At 37.7% G+C, this 18,606-nt stretch overlaps 1 protein-coding gene across 3 annotated transcripts; it reads left to right on the top strand.

Moving 5' to 3' along the window:
* The first annotated feature begins 1,592 nt into the window (after positions 1 to 1,592).
* Positions 1,593 to 8,549, top strand: LOC113112066 (ubiquitin domain-containing protein 1-like). Of its 3 annotated transcripts, XM_026277444.1 has the most exons (4): positions 1,594 to 1,896; positions 1,980 to 2,121; positions 5,612 to 5,839; positions 6,403 to 8,549. In XM_026277444.1, exons 2-4 carry the CDS (start codon positions 2,058 to 2,060, stop codon positions 6,783 to 6,785), a joined length of 675 nt encoding a protein of 224 aa, XP_026133229.1. In that variant the 5' UTR covers positions 1,594 to 1,896; positions 1,980 to 2,057; the 3' UTR covers positions 6,786 to 8,549. The 3 variants fall into 3 exon arrangements, with proteins under 3 accessions (XP_026133230.1, XP_026133229.1, XP_026133227.1); XM_026277445.1 differs by lacking the exon at positions 1,980 to 2,121 and having other exon boundaries at positions 1,593 to 1,896; XM_026277442.1 differs by having other exon boundaries at positions 1,594 to 2,121.
* The last annotated feature ends 10,057 nt before the right edge of the window (positions 8,550 to 18,606 follow it).

The following is an 18,606-nucleotide window of genomic DNA, read 5'->3' as shown; positions in this document are numbered from 1 at the left end:
GTACTTACTATTATAATAACAATACATAAATAATAACTGCATGAATCCTAACCATACAGTAATACATGAACTCAGTATACAAGTGAGTTGTTTGTTGAAGGATGTTTGATATTAAGATGCCACTAATATGGAGCAGAAGCCCATCTTTATCTGGATCATCAACAAACGGCATTTCCATCGTGTCGCGAGAACAGCTTAAGTTTAGAGGTGCATCTCACTCATGCGACAGGACACGACTCGTCCATTATTCCTCACCTGTTTTCTGCTCAAATGTGTGTTTATGGGTCAGTCTGAGATCCTTTTTCAGCACAAGCAGAGTTCAGAGCTGTACTTGGTGCCAAAGACTTCTTGTGACTGGGTTATAGTGCGAATATTCACTTCTGATGGTGATCATGGGCCTCTTTATGATATGATTTGAATTTCCAGATGTTTCATGCATTTTGTTGAAAATTACTTTACATTCTTGTGCAAATGTAATGTGCTGTAAATGTGCTCTACATATTATGCATGAATAGTTTTGTGCATGCCATTCAGGAGACGTGCATGCATTTAAAAGGCTACATTTTATATTCTCTGCAGAAATGCAATATAACAATATATTATATTTACAACACTTTCAAGAAGAAGTGTTTTGAAGTTTGGCATCAGTAAAAAACTATATACATTTATTCTGCAGGGACACATTAAAGCAGTGTTTCCTAACCTAAGTTGCTCAGTGTTTCTCACAGTCACCCAGTGTGAGACACTTTTATTATCATTTATTTAATTTTCTTCATGAAAAGGCACTTTTTATTTCACATCTTTTGGACTGAAGGAATGTTGATTGCAAAGACAGGGCTTAAATGATCAAAGACAGTTTTTAATATAACTGCGACTGGAGGTAATATACACACAGGATGCCTCGGCTGAGTAAAACAGCCTCATTTACATTTTGGGGTGAATTAACCCTTTAAGGTTGACTTGGGAATTTTGCCAAAACTATTAAAACATTAATTGCATAATTTTGTTTTTCAGAAAGAAAGTGTTGTGTTTATTAACAAAGTAAAGTAAAATATCAAAAGGTTTATTATTATTATTATTATTTTAATCTGCCATGTCCATTTTAAAATTACAAATAAAAAAAATATTTATTTTTTAAAATAAAAGATTAACAGTACACTGACTGAACATTTGTTGTTCTGTTATCTGATTGATTTGATATATTTGCTTATATCTGAGAATATATATATATATATATATATATATATATATATATATATATATATATATATATATATATATATATATATATATAATATATGAGAAAATAGAATACAAATAGATTAGAAAGGTAGTTAGATTTTTTTAAGAATAGAATTATAATAGTGAGTGCTAAGGTTAGAGGGTCAAATAAAGAAACTTTAAATCGCTTTTCACTGCACTGTAAAGAAATCAACAAATAGCCTACAGCTCACGTCAAAAAAAGACGTGCTGAGTATACTGTAGATCAGAGGACACGTGGTCTACTCTGTTCGCAAACTTTCACGAGTTTTGATCGGAGTTTGAGTCTCCTCTGGGGGAGGGGCTCTGGCGCAGGGCAGTCACGTGGCCAGAGCGCGCACGCGCGGTGTGCGTCAGTAATGTGAACTCGTCGGAAACATCAGTGAGAGGAAAGGTAACGTTAGACTAGCGACAGATAACGAGCTGAGACAGTGATATACAACAAAACCAGCACGGAGGAACAAAGGAAGCTCAACTACCAGTCTCGCTGATGTTGTTTTATTCTTTCAGACTGGATTTAGAAGAGTTCGGGATAAAGCTAGCCGCTGTAAGTTACCGTTAGCTCGTCGAACAAAGCCAGAACGCGATTCTCCGGCCAGATAACTTCACCCCAGACGTCCTCAGTCTGGAGGTCTGGTAAGTGTTTTCGCGGGAGTCTTCTCTTAACTGCGCGTGCTGCTGATCGATCACACAGCATGTAAGGTTAGCTCTGTGTTTAGTCACGTGACCAGATGATCAGAGACCGGGAGAGGATTTTGAAGACGTCTCGAGATGTGTCCTGTGTTTGATTGACAGTCATGGGAGGCTGCGTGGGGCGCGAGCGCGAGGAGTCACGTGGACGCGCATCGAGGAAGCGCGGAGGTGAGGCTCGTGCGTGTATTGCTGCTGTGTGGTTTTCTTCAAAACACGCAGTGTACTGACTTAACAACAGACACAACACAAACTAAAACACCAGGACATTATTTATGAACTTACACATGCTAAGCATGGAGTGGTTTAAGATATTCATCAATCTAACATGAAATAATGATTGTTTTGCAGTGAGACTGTGCTTTTTATGTTTATTTTATTAGCAATGAATAAATGCTGTTTTTATACAGTCTATGATAAATTCATGCATATTCCAAAACTAAGGAGTGTCATGGTTCTGCACACGCATGCACATTATTCTTTACTCTTGTACTATGGTTTTCAATGGTGAAATGTAATTGGTTGGTTACCATAGATGCTATGTACTAGGAAAACGCTATACCACATTGCATTGCTTTAAAATGTTAGTTTTTTTACAACCTTTCTCAAAAGAATGTATGCATGTAGGAGCTTGCAGTCTGTGTGATCTCAGAGCGTGTTTCTGCATGTTTACTGATGGGACTGTTCTTCTGTGTTTCATCAGCCGTAGTGTAAATGATCTGGGATAGAGACCAGCAGTGAGGTGTGTGTGTGTGTGTGTGTGTGTGTGTGTGTGTGTGGGGTCACCTGTGCTTCAGCAGGAGATCAGAGCTGCTGTGACCGTGCATCTCTCTCTCAGTGCTGTCTGTCTGTCTTCACAATCACATAATAGTCATTAGTTCTTATGTCAAATATCAGCCCTAAACAATGAGAAATACATCTGCTACAGTTGTGCACACATATGATAACGAAAACTGCAATATTATTACCGGTACAAAAAATTGGAAGTTCAAAACTGTATTATTATTTAAAGTTTTTCACTTAGCTTAATAAGATGAAATGTATAAGTATTAATCAGTCTGACCACACTATCATTATTGTAATTATTATTATCAAAGCAAAAAAACTTATTATTATTGTTGTTGTTGTTGTTACACAAATTCTCAAAATGTTCTTACATAAAATATTCATAATACACATATAAAAGTGTTGGCCTTTAAGTGTTTTTAACTTTTTAATCACAATGTCAAATATTCTCACTTTGTGTAAATCTGTTCATTTGTAAATCTGATAACAAGACGGAATAATTATTATATTAGTAGTGACACGGATTCTGAGAAGTTTAAATATTTACAAATATATTTTATTTTAATTATTATTGATTTAAAACGTTTGTACTTCTCAAACTTTGCGTAATATATATTAGTCTGATTGGTGTGTGTCAGAATCTGATTATTATTATTATTATTATATTGGTAGTATAACTATAGTTTTTAAAATCTTTGAAAATAATTATTTAAATGTATTATTATTCCTGTGTGGTACCCAAACCTTGTTTAATAACGATGTATAATATTCATAGCTCGTACTGAGTTGTGAGTGTTTTCTTCTGAAGTGAATCAGTTCGTAAGAGTCGTTTGTTGTGAATCGTTTGTTTCTTCACGTTGTCACTGGAACAAACCCTGATGCATCACACAAGACACAAAACACATGCAGACTTCATCTAAACTCTAGTGTTCATGTTATTTCTGGCTTCGCTGTACTGAATACTGAAGTGTTCTGGGTGGAGCGCTGTAAATCACACCTGTGTCCTGATGATGATGACTTCTTCTCACAGCTCTCTGCTATAAATAATGTGTTTGGATGAAAGCACGGAGTCATCTGTATCTCTCCATCAGTGTGGACTTCCTGTTTCTGCACAGGTTTATCACCGAGGGTCATGAGAAGTTTTAAACTGTTGTTAAATCTTCGAAGCATTACTATCAGAGATGTGTGTGTACAGGTGCAGTGACTGAACTCTAATGCCAGAGACGCTGTTGTCTTCAGTGGAGATGCTAGTTTTGATGAACTGTGAATGTATTGTGTGTGTGTGTGTGTGTCATCAACACTTGAACTGAAGGACTAGTTAACATCCTGATGCAGACAGCGAGTGTGTGTAGTAATCTCAGTAATGTGGTGGTGATCTCTGATTGTTGACCGCAGGGTCAGGAGCTGCTGCTGATGGAGGGAGGCTGTTAGTTTTTGGGGAGGGCAGTATTTGCAGACAAACAGTCCTGAATACACAACCTTTGCTCAGTCGTGGGAATATGAGCGAGCGGAGCTCACTTCTGCTTTTATTGAGCTTGAGCTTACTGTACTATCAGAAAAACATCTTTTATATGCATACTAATAACACATTATATTTAATAATAATAATAATAAGATCAAACTACGGTATATGTAAAATTTATACTGTGTGTGTGTGTGTGTGTGATGTTTCTTTTCTTATACTCGCTGAGGCTGTTTATTAGATTAAAAGTACAGCAAAAAAAAAAAAAAAAACACTTTTTAGTACAGCTAAACCATTTAGGGCATTATAGGTAAGTAATGATAATTTGTAACTGATACAGAACTTAATAGGTAGCCAGTGCAGAGACTGTAAAATTGGGGTAATATGATCATATCTTCTTGACCTGGTAAGGACTCTAGCTGCTGTATTTTGGACGACCTGTAGCTTGTTTATTGAAGAAGCAGGACAACCACCTAGAAGTGCATTACAATAGTCCAGTCTAGAGGTCATGAATGCATGAACTAGCTTTTCTGCATCAGAAACAGATAACATGTTTCGTAGCTTGGCAATGTTTCTAAGATGGAAGAATGCAGTTTTTGTAACATTGGAAATATGATTTTCAAAAGACAAATTGCTTTCTAATATAACAATCTACAAGATTCTGTGTAGTGTTAATTTTTCTAAAAATCCTGTCAAACTTGCACAAACAGACAGTCACCACCATAAGCTACTACTAAATATTGTAGAAACATAATTTTCTGTAAAGTTGCTTTGTAACGATTCGTATTGTAAAAAGCACTATACAAATAAACTTGAATTGAATAGTGTTTTTTGGTCCAATAATTACTATCTCTTGTCTTTTTGTCTTGTCTCTTGAATTTTGTCTGAAAATTATTGATCACCCAATCTTTTACATTTTTAACACACTCTGTTAGCTTAGATAATTGGGAAGTTTCATCTGGTCTCGTTGAGATATATAGCTGAGTATCATCAGTATAACAGTGGAAGCTAATTCCGTATTTTCTAATAATATTACCAAGGGGCAACATGTATATTGAAAATAGAAGGGGACCTAGGACGGATCCTTGTGGCACTCCATATTTTACTGGTGATAAATGAGATGACTCCCCATTTAAATAAACAAAATGGTAGCGATCGGACAGGTAGGATCTAAACCATCTTAGAGCCTGCCCTTGAATACCTGTATAGTTTTGTAATCGATCTATGAGTATGTCATGATCTATGGTGTCGAACGCAGCACTAAGATCAAGTAAGACTAGAAATGAGTTAATAATATTGAGAAGGTAACAACACTTTCAGTAATTTAGTGGGTACAGGATCTAATAAACATGTTGTTGGTTTAGAAGCAGAGATAACGTAATGTTAATGTGTTAATCCACACTTCGTCTGCAGGTCGTAATGAGCCGCTGAAGAAAGACAAGCCCAAGTGGAAGAGTGATTACCCCATGACAGAGGGCCAGCTCCGCAGTAAGAGAGATGAGTTCTGGGACACGGCTCCAGCGTTCGAGGGCCGGAAGGAGATCTGGGACGCCCTGAAGGCCGCCGCTGTGGCTCTGGAGTGTAACGATCATGAACTGGCTCAGGCTGTGGTGGACGGAGCCAACATCACGTTACCACACGGTGAGCATCTCTGACCACAACCGCTCTGTGTGTCTGACTTGCCGTCTTTTGAGCAGTTGGAAAAATGGATTGAGCAAAATTTGGTCAAAACAGTTTAGTTAGTGTTGCATGCACTAGTGGTGTGTATCGGAACTGGTTTAACGATGCAATTCGATTACGATTATCATGTCAACTAAGGTTGTGCATTTAATTGAAATACAATTTAGATTTCTGCCTCCAACGATTATGAATTCAGCCTTCACCCAGTGATTCATTTTGTTTCGCTTCGGCCAAGAATTTTCATTTCGAAGAAGAGAAACAAGAGTCCATCTGTTGTCCAGTGGAGAATCTCATAGCACACTGATAAAATTACGGAAAATTAGGGGAGCAGCCCACAAAATAAAGGTTAAATAAAAAGCCAACATGAGACCTAATCCATATTTATATGCATACCTCTCATTTGTTACAAATCCAGTTGTATTTAATAACATGAACACAAAAGAGATGATGGCACCCACCAACCCTCTGTCTGTCGCTCTTTATTTCCCATCTCTGATGGTTGTGTGTGCTTTCAATCCCTCCAGGATCCCTGACCGAGTGTTACGACGAACTAGGAAACCGATACCAGCTCCCGGTGTATTGTCTGGCTCCGCCGGTCAATCTGATCACCGAAAGAAGCGAAGAAGACCTGTCTGAAAACCCCGAGCCCCCTTCCACACAGAAGAAAGAGTTCCAGCTGAAAGTACGGCTCTCCACCGGCAAAGACGTGCGTCTGAACGCCAGCATGAGCGACACCATCGGCCTGCTCAAGAAACAGCTGCAAGCTCAGGAGGACATCGAGCCCATCCACCAGCGCTGGTTCTTCTCCGGGAAGCTCCTCACAGACAAGACCCGGCTGCAAGACACCAAGATCCAGAAGGACTTTGTTATCCAGGTCATCGTGAACCAGCCCACGCCGGACCACTAGGATGGACTAGACCGGGATAGAGGACCAAACCACAGCAGCTGAGAGAACATCGAGCGACTCGATCCTGCTGGAACAAATACACCAAACGCTGACTTGAGCAGAAGTGCCTGCGTGTGTTTGGTAGCGAAGCACACTGATTCGAGTCTCTCTGAAAGCCATCTCTCCCTGTTTAAGATAATCCAACCTGAGCTTCATTTTGCACACTTGAGTACCTTCGAATAGCTGTGCCTTGAAAGAAGAGTAAATGCTGGGTTTATTTCGCTTCGGTCACTTTCACTCGCTTTGTATTTCAGGACTGACGTCTTTGAGCACAACTGTACTTTCTATGCAATCCTAAAACTAAAAAAAAAAGACTTTTTAATGCTTCTTACACCTCTATCAGTGGCATTACGAGGCTGTTATATTTTGAGAATGCATTGCAACATATTCGTCAGATCTGTATCAGGCCGGCGAAGTCTGTTCATTTCAGTCGTTTGTTTTTCTGCTCCTGATTATATCAGCGAGTGACTCACACCGGTTAGAAACAGCTCATTAACTCAATAACAACTGCTCCTCATTACGCCGTGTTTCTAGTCTCACGCCATTCCTTCTACTTCACTCTCTTTTTAAGCATTTTTTGTTGTTAAAAGATACGTGGAGATTTATGGACGAGAGAAATCATATTAATTTATCATTGCAAATTGCTAGTTTCACTGGGCATGCATCTTTCTGCATTCAAGCAATATTCCAGGTTAAATACAAGTACTCTGCATTGAATAGAAAACACGCAACTCCATCATTTTAACATGTATGCACTTTCAGTATAAGTCCATGTGGTGTTTATCTCAGATATTTACAGTATGCAGTAGATTTAAGGGGTTTTTCAGCAGAAAATTAAAATACTGTCATCCTTCCCTGTGCATCACAAAATCTGAAAATGTCTTACACTTTTCTTTTATTGTCTTTACATTGTATTATTGTGGTCCGGTGTTATTTTGTTTGACATAAAAAGTTGAAATTATGATATAAAAAGTAATGTTTAATAAAATTAGAAAATTGCAATCAAAATAAAAAGTTGAGATCATAATTCTGACAATAATTTAACCTTGACAAGTCAAAAATATGACTACTGTTATGATAAATACGATCTCAAAGTCAAAAGTCACAACTTATAACTTCTCTCAGTTATGGCTCATACATATATAATTTTTTTGTAAGTTTGAATATTTGTCAGAATTACAATTAAGTGAAATTGAGATTTGAATTTTCATAAGTTGCTTTTTGTCTCATACTTTTGTCGTCTTTTCAAAGTTTTCTCATTTTTATTTCATAATAAAAGCCAGTGTGGTCCTTTCATGTACAAAGCATTTCTATAATCACACGGGTCTGGAGCATGAGGGTGAGTAAATGATGAACACTTCGAGTTTTGGGTGAACTGTCCCTTTAACCTGGAACATGCCCAGTTTGTCATCTGTTTGAATGTATGTGTGATGTGTGATTAGGTGTTTCTCGTGACATCAAGTTTCCAGATTTGAGTGAGGAAGCCGTACATGAGGATCTTTTTAGCCCCACAATGTTGGGACAATTTCAGGAGACTCGTTTTGAATTTTTTTTCCTTAAAATCCCAGAATATAAGCAGCCATTTCTCTTACCTCAAGCCTGTGTTGTATGGAAGCTGTTTCTGCCACATAAGAAAAAACAGTGTTTTACTGAATCATAATTGTGACGTTATTATGAAATCATGTAAAAATTGAGATTACAAAGTAAAACGCATAAGAGAAGTGATAACGTTGTATTTGTCATGATTCATGTAGATTTAGTTTCGACTGTTCTGTTGTAATAATGTCTTTGCATTTCAGAATTTTAACATTCATTAGTTTTTTGGATCATTTTGACTATCTCATAATGTTTTTATCTCATTATTTACGTATTTCATAATATAGACTTTCTTATGAATTTGAATCTCAATTATTTTTGTCAAAATGTATATATCTCTTAATTATGATTTATCATTATGGTTTACCAAAGGATGTTTTTTTTTTGTTGTTGTTCTTGCATGGCAGAAATATTACAAACACAAAACACATGAACTTTTCATAAACCCTTTCTTCATAGATAAATATCTGTATATTATTAAGAGACCAAAATAAAATCTGCTTACGGACTATTTTAGAAAAGCTATGTACATTTACAAGGTAATTAGTTTTTTTAGATATTTTAATTGTCAATTAAAATGAACAGCTGGGAAAGCAAACATATGTTTGTCAGTAAACTGTTAATTATTTCAATATGTTCTCCGATCAGCTATTGGTCATGGCTTCCTCTTTAACGAGAAGTGTTTTGTGTGTGTAGGACAAGTTCGTCAGACCATAACTCATAAAACAAATGTTTATGTCATTTATAATGTTAAGTTGACCCTTGACCTAGCGTTTATTAGGAACCATACTGTATACAGTATAGTTCTTGGAAATGCACTTTTTTTCATGTCATTATTTTTGTTATTTACAAATATGACATCTCACAAGTTTAATATTAAATTAAATATATAAAACTTATACGCGTAAATGAAGGTCCAATATTTCCATAACTCTGATAATTGAAAAAATCTATTATCAGGATAGCGCCATGTTAAAATGTTGTTTGTACTGTTATGGACAGAAGTAGTTTAATAACATTTCAATTGTTTAGCTTTCAAGACAAACCTATTTCTAAAACCGTTTCATATTTCAATAAAAACGAAGTAAATCCATCATCTCAGCCTTGTTTTGATCCGTGTAAAATTCAAGATGGCGTCTACTATCAGGTCTATGAGTGTTGTGCTCACTATATGGTGTTAAAGGCTCCAGTAATGTGTTTGAGGGCTGTTGGAAGTCTGGAATAAACGAGGTGTTTCTGGAGTCCTGTAGAGAGCTGTCTCATCCGGTTAAATCTGCGGACTCGGGGTTTAGTCTTCCTTGTTTTGTTCCCGACTCTCGATCTGCGATCCCTGGTTGAGAAACATTCCCGCGCTTTGACCTTCTTCCCGCCCACGCGGGAAAATCTGGCGCGCTTTGAACCTCACACGTGTCTTTAGCAGCCACACGATGGCGCTATTTGCAAAGAAATACGCTTGAAATGTGCTGATTTAGTGGAATATGTTTTAAAATAACTGTACATTTCATCCGTGTATTAGTGTCACACATGTCTTCTGTTGATCTGAGCACACCTGAGTCTTGTGTGATATTGTGTTGTACAGGTAGATTATTGATATTTCCAGATGTTTTTATGATGATGATGTTTGGGATGTGACCTCAGCTGACTGAAGCCTTCAAACTCAGGCCTAGAAGTTTTTGTTTTTTCTTCTGAAATCTATAAATCATTAAATAAACAGAAAAGGTCAGGGATTTATGGTTGTTTTGAGCTAATAAACATATACTTCTATTTGTGTGGGTCATTGACTGTATGGAAAAAAATAGCTAAAAAAAACGTGTTGATTTTTATATATTTTATATATATATATATTTATTTTACATATAATATCTTAATAGCAATAACTGTTTTACTTACACTTCTGTGTGAGTGTACACATCTTTAATCTTTACTTTCTAAAACGTTTAATTATTTAAAAAGTTGTTTTATTTGTTTGTTTACTTTATTTATTTTCCATCCAATTAGTTAACTGACACATAAACTAACACTGAGCATTTAGTACAGTATTTATTCATCTTTATGTTAGTAACTGATATTTTGTTTCATATTATTTTGTTAGTTTTTGATCAGCTGGAAAAAAAAAGTTTAAATGTAAACAAATACAACTTTTGATTTTAATTATGAATATTACTAAATGTTGAAATTAACATTTATTTTAAAAGTATTTTTCTATTTAACTAACAGTAAAATGTTGGCATTTTTTATTTTATTTTTTTATACTTATTATTATTATTATTATTTACAAATATTAAGAATGATTAATTAATAAATATCATAGATGTGTCCCTGCAGCACACAAGCAGTCTTGAGTCTCAGACGTGTATTTGTAGAAATAGACAACAATACATCGTATGGGTCAAAATTACAGATTTCTCTTTTATTCCAAAAATCACTAGGATATTCAGTAAAGATCATGTTCCATGAAGATATTTAGTAAATTTCCTACCACAAATATATCAAAACATCCTTTTTGATTAGTGATATGTATTGCTAATAACCTTTTAAAGAAAATGATGGTAAAAAATAATTGACAAATTACAAATCTTTGTCACTGCTTTTTTTTTTTTTTTTTTTTTTCATTGTTTGACCCATGCACATGTTTGTGTTACCCACACAGAGTTCAGCTTCACTGGAAATAACCCTTTCATCACGGTGTGGTTCCTTACATAACTCCAGCTCCCTTTAGGATTCAAATCTGCTTTCCAGGCAGAAAAACACAACAGCTGCGGCCCAAAGAAAGTCCCTAAGATGATGGGAATGATGAGTAATGAATGCCTCAGGAAGACGAAGCGTTTATATCCGGGAGAGATGAGGAAGTGTGCTGTCTCAAACACACATTCATGGCCTGCAGGAAGCCTCCAGTGATGTGGACCCACAGCGAGCCGTGTGTTCTTCTGTCCTGCTCCAGTCTCGAGAGCTCTGAAGAGAGCCTTGATTTGGGTTTTATATGACGTCTGAGTGTCAGCTTATTCAGTGATATTAAGATTTCAACTTTATGGAAATTCAGCTTTTTGATTCTGAGGGGCTTTTGTTGTTGTTGTGGACTCAGTTCAGTCAGATGTTGGCTGTGATGTTGGCAGTTTTCACTTCAGTATTGTTGATTTTGCCTCACCGAAGCACATCTGTGATGAAATCATGGCAGCTGGAAGTTGCATAAAACATCAGTTTAACTTGTGCTCCCTTCTGTTCTGCACGTAGACATAAAACAATGCTAAATTCAGACAATAAAAGCTCAAAATGTTGCATACATATTTATTTGTGCACTACATGAAATGTTTATAAAAACGTCTGGTAACATAATGCACTGTAAAGGTATTCATCATGAAGGTTGTGAATGCATTATGTGAAGGTTTGTTTGTCATGCATAACACTTTCTAAAGGTGTAACAATGAAAATATAAATATTATACTGTACTGGTTTCTATTATTCATGAGATCAGGTGCATTACAAGGGATAGCCATGCATCAAAACTACTTCTATAATGCATTTTATTTAAAAGCTTAGTTTAAAAGTAAAGTCCTGGATAAAGCTGCCATGAAAAGAACATGTTTCTTCTTTCTCATCCTTGACACACATCAGATGAACACAGTAAGTTCAGGAGCTCGTCTTTGGCAAATGTTGAGGGAAGAGACTTGCTGAAGCTGAGCTGTTCCTCTTTGGAAACTATGAGCGTCTCCTCCCACACTCTCTAGACGCTCCACATCTGCCTGAAACACCAGCAGCAATGCAGACTCGATTTCACCATCTTAAAAGCTGTCTTCTTCCAGAGAAGAGTTTCTTTCACAAACGGGCGATTTCTTTCACCGAGCCCCTCCGGGGTTTCATGAATGGATCATGTGTCTGTCCAGGTCCAGTATCAGAGTGTGTTTCCAGCTGGACAGACTGGTAAACTGGACTCAGCACAGGAGGAAGGCCTTGGAGGTCACAGAACACACGAGAGACTCTCACAGGTGAACTTATCTCTCCTTGTCGAAAGATCCAACCAGAACAGAGCTGCTCAAAACCACTGCGATGTGGTTCAGTGGAAGAGAGACGATTTACTTCTGGTTGTAAAAAAAACAATAGACACATTCTAACTGTAAATTTGATAACGCTAACAAACGTGGCTACTGTGATGTGCCACACAGACTGTGACACACATTTTGTCCCAGATCAGGCTTAGCAGGCGTGTGGGTACAGGACATTGGATGTGTTTAATCTGGATTAGAGAGGTTTGTAAAGCAGACACAAATCTCAAAAGAACATCTGAACCCCTGCACACTGCCAAACACTGATCTCTGACATTTCCTAATGTCTTAAAAGGACTTGAATGTAACCCTGCACCCTCACCTCCTTTAGTAAAGGCGGAGCCATGAATATGCTAATTAGTCTCCGCCTCCACTTGATTGCACCAGCTCAGAGCTGCACTTTCACTCAGTTAAAACTAGGGTAGATTATATAGACCACTTTAATTATTTAATTATTGTTTGCTATTGCATTGCTATTGAAGGCCGTGTAATAACAAGATATCTTACCTGTGTGTTCTTAACAAGAAACAATGAGAGATTTCCCCTTATTGACTCATTAAAAATGATAAAACACCATGACTTCTCTTTATCATACATGTTTTTAGGAGAAGCAGCTAGTGAGTAATATTTTGTAGTTTTTTTTTTTTTTGTATGATATGATAATTTTGTTCATTTATAAAAGAAAGTAGGCTATATTAAAGGTAGGGTAGGTGATTTCAGCTTTGAAAGCATAATTAGTCTCTAAAGCCACGCCTCCTCCAAACACATCATCGTACACAGACAGAGTTGTTATAGACAAAAATAACCAGATTTGAATGCAATGAAGACACAACTATAATTAAGAATCTACCATGTAAAGAGAATCTTAATCTGACTGAAGTCATGCTCAGAGTAACCACAAACTGAATCAAGACATGTGGAGTATTCTTTTCATTCTAGATTTATTTTATTTTGCTGGTCCAGTCTGGTAATGAGTGGGTTTGCCATCCACCAATAAATAAATAAGAAGCAGAAGAAGTGCATGTCTTGTGAAAATACACAGAGACATAAGACACAAGGTCAATGTAAAAGTAAATCAATTACCAGTTGTTGTTTTTTTTTAACATAATGGAGGAATTTGATGGAGTGGTCCTTGCCTTCTTGGCTTTAATTATTTTAAGTTTAAGAGGCCAAACCTGCAGTAATTGTGTTGTAAAGCGCTAATTATTAATCCCAGACTCCTCTCTTTGCAGACACTGGAATGAGATGATTAGAGATAAACCCTAAACACAGAACCACTAGGTCTTTATGTGAGTTTAGATGATTTATTATTAAATGCAGCAACACTCTTCATCTGAATGTGACTGACACCTCCTGCAATCTTTATATTACTAGAAACATCCTCTGTTCGGCATTAAAGCCTATTTTCATTCTCTCCAAATAAGTCTGCTCACATACTGAAGTGCACATGGCTGTATAACATGAACATTATATCTTCAATCTAAACATGTCACTCAGCAGCATTGCTCTTGTATACTTATTCTGTATGATTTGTGTGGAATATAAAAGAAGATATTTAGCAGAATGTCAAGGCTGCCATTTCTCATGATGAAATTTAATTGTGAGTTCATCTATATAGTGACAATATGTGACAATTATAATAGTTAAACTATTCAAATATTAAAAATAATTACGTATATACAATATAATATATAGATTTATGAAAATATTGCAATACATTACATTATTAGTCATTACATTTAAACCTTCAATGAAAAATAAATAGTTAAGTATTTGCAAGTATTTCCCACACATATGAAACCAGATTTTTTAATAATAATTTTACCTTTTTACTTTCTATATTAATAAATTATATATATATAATTTATATATATATATATATAAATTATACACATATATATATATATATATATATATATATATATATATATATGTGTGTGTGTGTGTGTGTGTGTGTGTGTGTGTGTGTGTGCGTGTGTGCGTATAAACTTTTATGAACATATTAAAATGTGGACACATTTGATGGTTGCACCAAATGACATTTTCACCTTCATAAAATTTTCATGATAAAACAGGAAATTACATCATACAGATGACCCATTTTGACAAGGTTTTATCAGATAATTTGCCCTTTTAATGACAAGCCAACATAATTTGAGAAAATGTCATGTGGTGCAACTTTTTTATGAATTAATAATTCATGATAAACCAGATTTGTCCTTTTCTTTATCTTTATTATTATTTTTTTTTACTTTATGATGCCAATAAATAACGCACTCAGTCATGTCTGTAAATGGCATGGGGTTTGGATGATCAGAGAAGACACCTGAAGACGACACTTTCCAATGCTGAGACGTTAGGAAGATTAAACTCACTCAGACTCGCTGTTATTAAGCAGGAGTCATTATTCACAGGAAACAACTGAGACTTGTGTCCAAGTATTTTCATATGTAGACCCCAGACCAGCCAGACATTATGCAAATGTGATAATGAAAGCATTCCTGGTAAAGGCTGTGTGCTGGGTTCATGTCTTGATTACAGTGTTTTCGTATAGTCAGACTGCTCTCCCTGTACTTGTCTTCTGACCGAGACACATCTGTGTCTGTGTGTTTCCATGCAGTCCACGGAGGAACGCAGGAGTTCACATGGGGTTGCAATGTGAGAAGGACTCCGAAAAGCCTGACAATCAGCACATTCTCTTGGTTTGTGAGCAGAGAAGAATGAGTGAGTGTCGGTGGACGCATAAACAGAGCTGAGGGGGTTTACAGCTCGGCCTGCTGCACATGACACAGACGGAGGAAAAATAACAGCCTCTGACATTTGAGATGCTAAATTACAAGAAGCTTTCATCGTTTGTAATTAGTGTCCCTGCAGCACAGAAGCAGTTTGTTTTTTTATATGTAATAAAAATTATATAAATTACAGCTTCACTACGCTGAATAAACAGCTTGTTAGAGGAAACAGCTCATCATTTAATGAATCGACAGCCTATCTGCTAATCTTCAACATGTCCCACATTAAACAATACTTTCGGATTCAACTATTTTTTAGAGTTTACCATGAAAAAAAAATAAAAAAATGCTGTTTTATAAGAGAAGCTGGGACAGCTGGGATTGATTTTACAGCAAACTCTGACTGAAGTTCAATGACGTCAATGCTGTAATGTGATTGGTTATTAAGGCACACAAGGTCAAAGGTGACCGATACACTTTCTCCAACAGTAAGTGATGCAGACCTCTCATCTCTACATATAATTAGCTGAGGTATGGTATGCGTATTTGGCGTGCTGTCCGGGGAAGGGCTCCGAGCTTAGGAATGGCCCGAACCTAGAGTACCCCCCTTCCCCGTCTATTTATAAAGTGAACTCAAAGTGAGGAGATGGGGTGGAGGAGGGATGCTGATAAACGTCAATGGATAGAGGTAAGTCAGCGATATTTATACTATGGGATTGATTACTTGATTATGGTCCACCTGTGTCGATTAGGCTAACTATCTGACGCGCTCCTCCCGAATCTTGTTAACGAGAACATCATTTCACTAGTTCACGCCTACATATAATTAGCTGAGGTATGGTATGCCTACTGGCTGATAGCCCCTGCTATTCAGTGGGTGAAGGGCCTAATGCTGACAGAGAGGGCCCATGAAGCCTCCGACAGGAGATTGAGACTCAGGATGACGGACGTCTGGGTCCTCTCGGTTTGGCAGATAAAAAGCTTTGGGCTGGCCGACAAGGAGGACTCTGGCGATATCCGAAGGGAGATCCCGACTCACGGCATTGGATGGATGAGACTCGCTTGTGGCCGGCAAGCATAGGCCTGACCGGGAGAACTCTCGCCAGACGTCTGAAGGGAGCGCACGCATCAGATGGGTAAGCCTCGCCGGACGGGGAGAGTGGAAAGGAAAACCAGACTGGGAGGACTCTCGCCGCATCCGATGGGGCATTAAACTCAGAACATCGAATGGGTAAGCTTCGCCAGGCGGCGTTAAAAGATGTGAGGATAGCTGAGAAGGTTTTTTTTTTTTAAGGATTTGACGAGAGGTCGAGACTCGTGGCGTCGGACGGTTAAGCCTCGCATACCGTCAAATGGAAAGGTAAGTTGCGTGGCCGAGAGACTCTTACCGACGTCTGAAGGGAGCACATGCATCGAACGGGTTAAGTCTAGCCGACCGTAGAGTGGAAAGGTAAAGGTTGTCTGTCCAGGAGGCTCTCGCCGGCGTCCGAAGGGAGCACACGCATTGAACGGATAAGCCTCACTGACCATAGAAAAGGAAAAGGTAAGGTTGTCTCCTGGGAGGCTCTTGCTGGCGTCCGAAGGGAGCACGCGCATGGAACAGGTAAGCCTCTCCGGATATGTGACAGTAAAGATAACATTAAGTGGCCAGGAGGCTCTCGCCAGCATCCAACGGGGACTTCCTGTTCCTGGAAACAACTGGGTAAGCCTTGCAGGCCATAGGATGGAAAAGGTAAGTTTGTGTGGCCGTGAGGCTCTCGTCGACGTCGAATGGGAGTTCGCTACTCACGGCTCTGAGCACGGAAGTTATCAGTCTAAATGTCCTGCAAAATCAGTCAATGGTGCAAAAAACAATAGTAGATTTAATTTAAAGTCCTAATATGGACGTAAACTAACGCCTTAACTATAAGGTATCTAAAAACAGATAAGTTCATATATTTGTTTTCGGGTATGGTATGAAAAGCCATGTTTCTGAATGACAGAACCTACTGATGCCATGTAGACAGAGAAGAGAAGTGGTCCAAGAACCGAGCCCTGAGGCACACCAGTAGTTAGATGTTGAGACTTGGACACCTCACCTCTCCAAGATACTTTGAAGGACCTATCTGATAGGTAAGACTCAAACCACTGGAGTGTGGTTCCCGAGATGCTCTTTGCCAGTAGCGTTGATAGGAGGATCTGGTGGTTAACCGTGTCAAAAGCAGCGGACAGATCAAGCAGGATAAGTACTGAAGATTTGGATTCTGCTCTTGCCAGTCTTAGAGCTTCAACAACTGAGAGCAACTGAGTGAGTGCAGGTACAACTGTAGGAGAAATGGCTTGAAGGAGATGAGATGGAATAGGATCAAGCAGGCAAGTAGTAGGGTGATTAGAAAGGATGAGTTTTGAGACTTCTGCCTCAGAGAGTGAAGAGAAGGATGTGAATGAGTGTATGTTTGCTGGTGTTATGAGCTTGACTGATTGTGGTGTGGAAAATTGTGCACTAATGTGTTTAATTGTATTAATGAAAAACGTTGCAAAGTCGTCAGCTATTAGAGATGAAGCAGGAGAGGGAGGAGGAGGACAAAGGAGCGAGAAAAATGTTTATGGAGCATTTTGTTAATTTTGTTATGGTAGTATGTCATTTTAGCAGTGGAGACATTAGCAGAGAAGGAAGATAGGAGTGACTGATACACAATAAGATCAGTAGTATTTTTGGACTTGCACCACACCCTTTCAGAAGCTCTAAGCTTAGAACGGTGTTCATGTAGAACATCAGATAACCAAGGGGCAGAAGGGGTGTTACGGGCTGGCCTGGAAGACAAGGGGCAAACAGTGTCTAAACAAGATGTAAGAGTGGAGCAGAAAGTATCAGTAGCACTGTTAGCATCCAAAGATGCAAACAGTTTAGGGGAAGGAAGTGAAGATGAAACCATTGCAGATAGCCGGGAGGGTGAAAGTGTGCGTAGGTTACATTGAAAGATGACATGTGGAGGCAGAGTGTGAAAATCAGCATACAGAGGTTTATCATATATTATAAAATACAACTTTTAATAAAACTTTTATTTGAACCATATTTGTGACCCATTTAGATTTTTGAATTCTCTGACTAACCTTTTTTTGTTAGTTTTTAGTGTGATTTTCAGTAATTGTATTGATTTCCATAAATGTTACGCTCGCCATAAGAAACTAAACAACATTTATATATATATCATATCATATGACCAACTCCATATCCTCATTTTTCCTTCATATCCAGTGTTTTCATTTCTTCCATTTAAGAAAAAAAAAAAAAAACCTTGGTTTATCAACATCTACCCCTTAACCCACTTTTAATTTCCCATGGATTATTGTCTAAAAGAACAAGATGGAGACAGGGTTTGTCTTGGAAGGATCCAGAGCTAGATTTAGTGGACTGTGAAGCTGCTCCGAGGG

Source organism: Carassius auratus, chromosome 12 (genome assembly GCF_003368295.1).
Source record: "Carassius auratus strain Wakin chromosome 12, ASM336829v1, whole genome shotgun sequence".
Lineage (NCBI taxonomy): Eukaryota > Metazoa > Chordata > Actinopteri > Cypriniformes > Cyprinidae > Carassius > Carassius auratus.
This window is presented reverse-complemented; position numbering and strand designations above follow the sequence as displayed.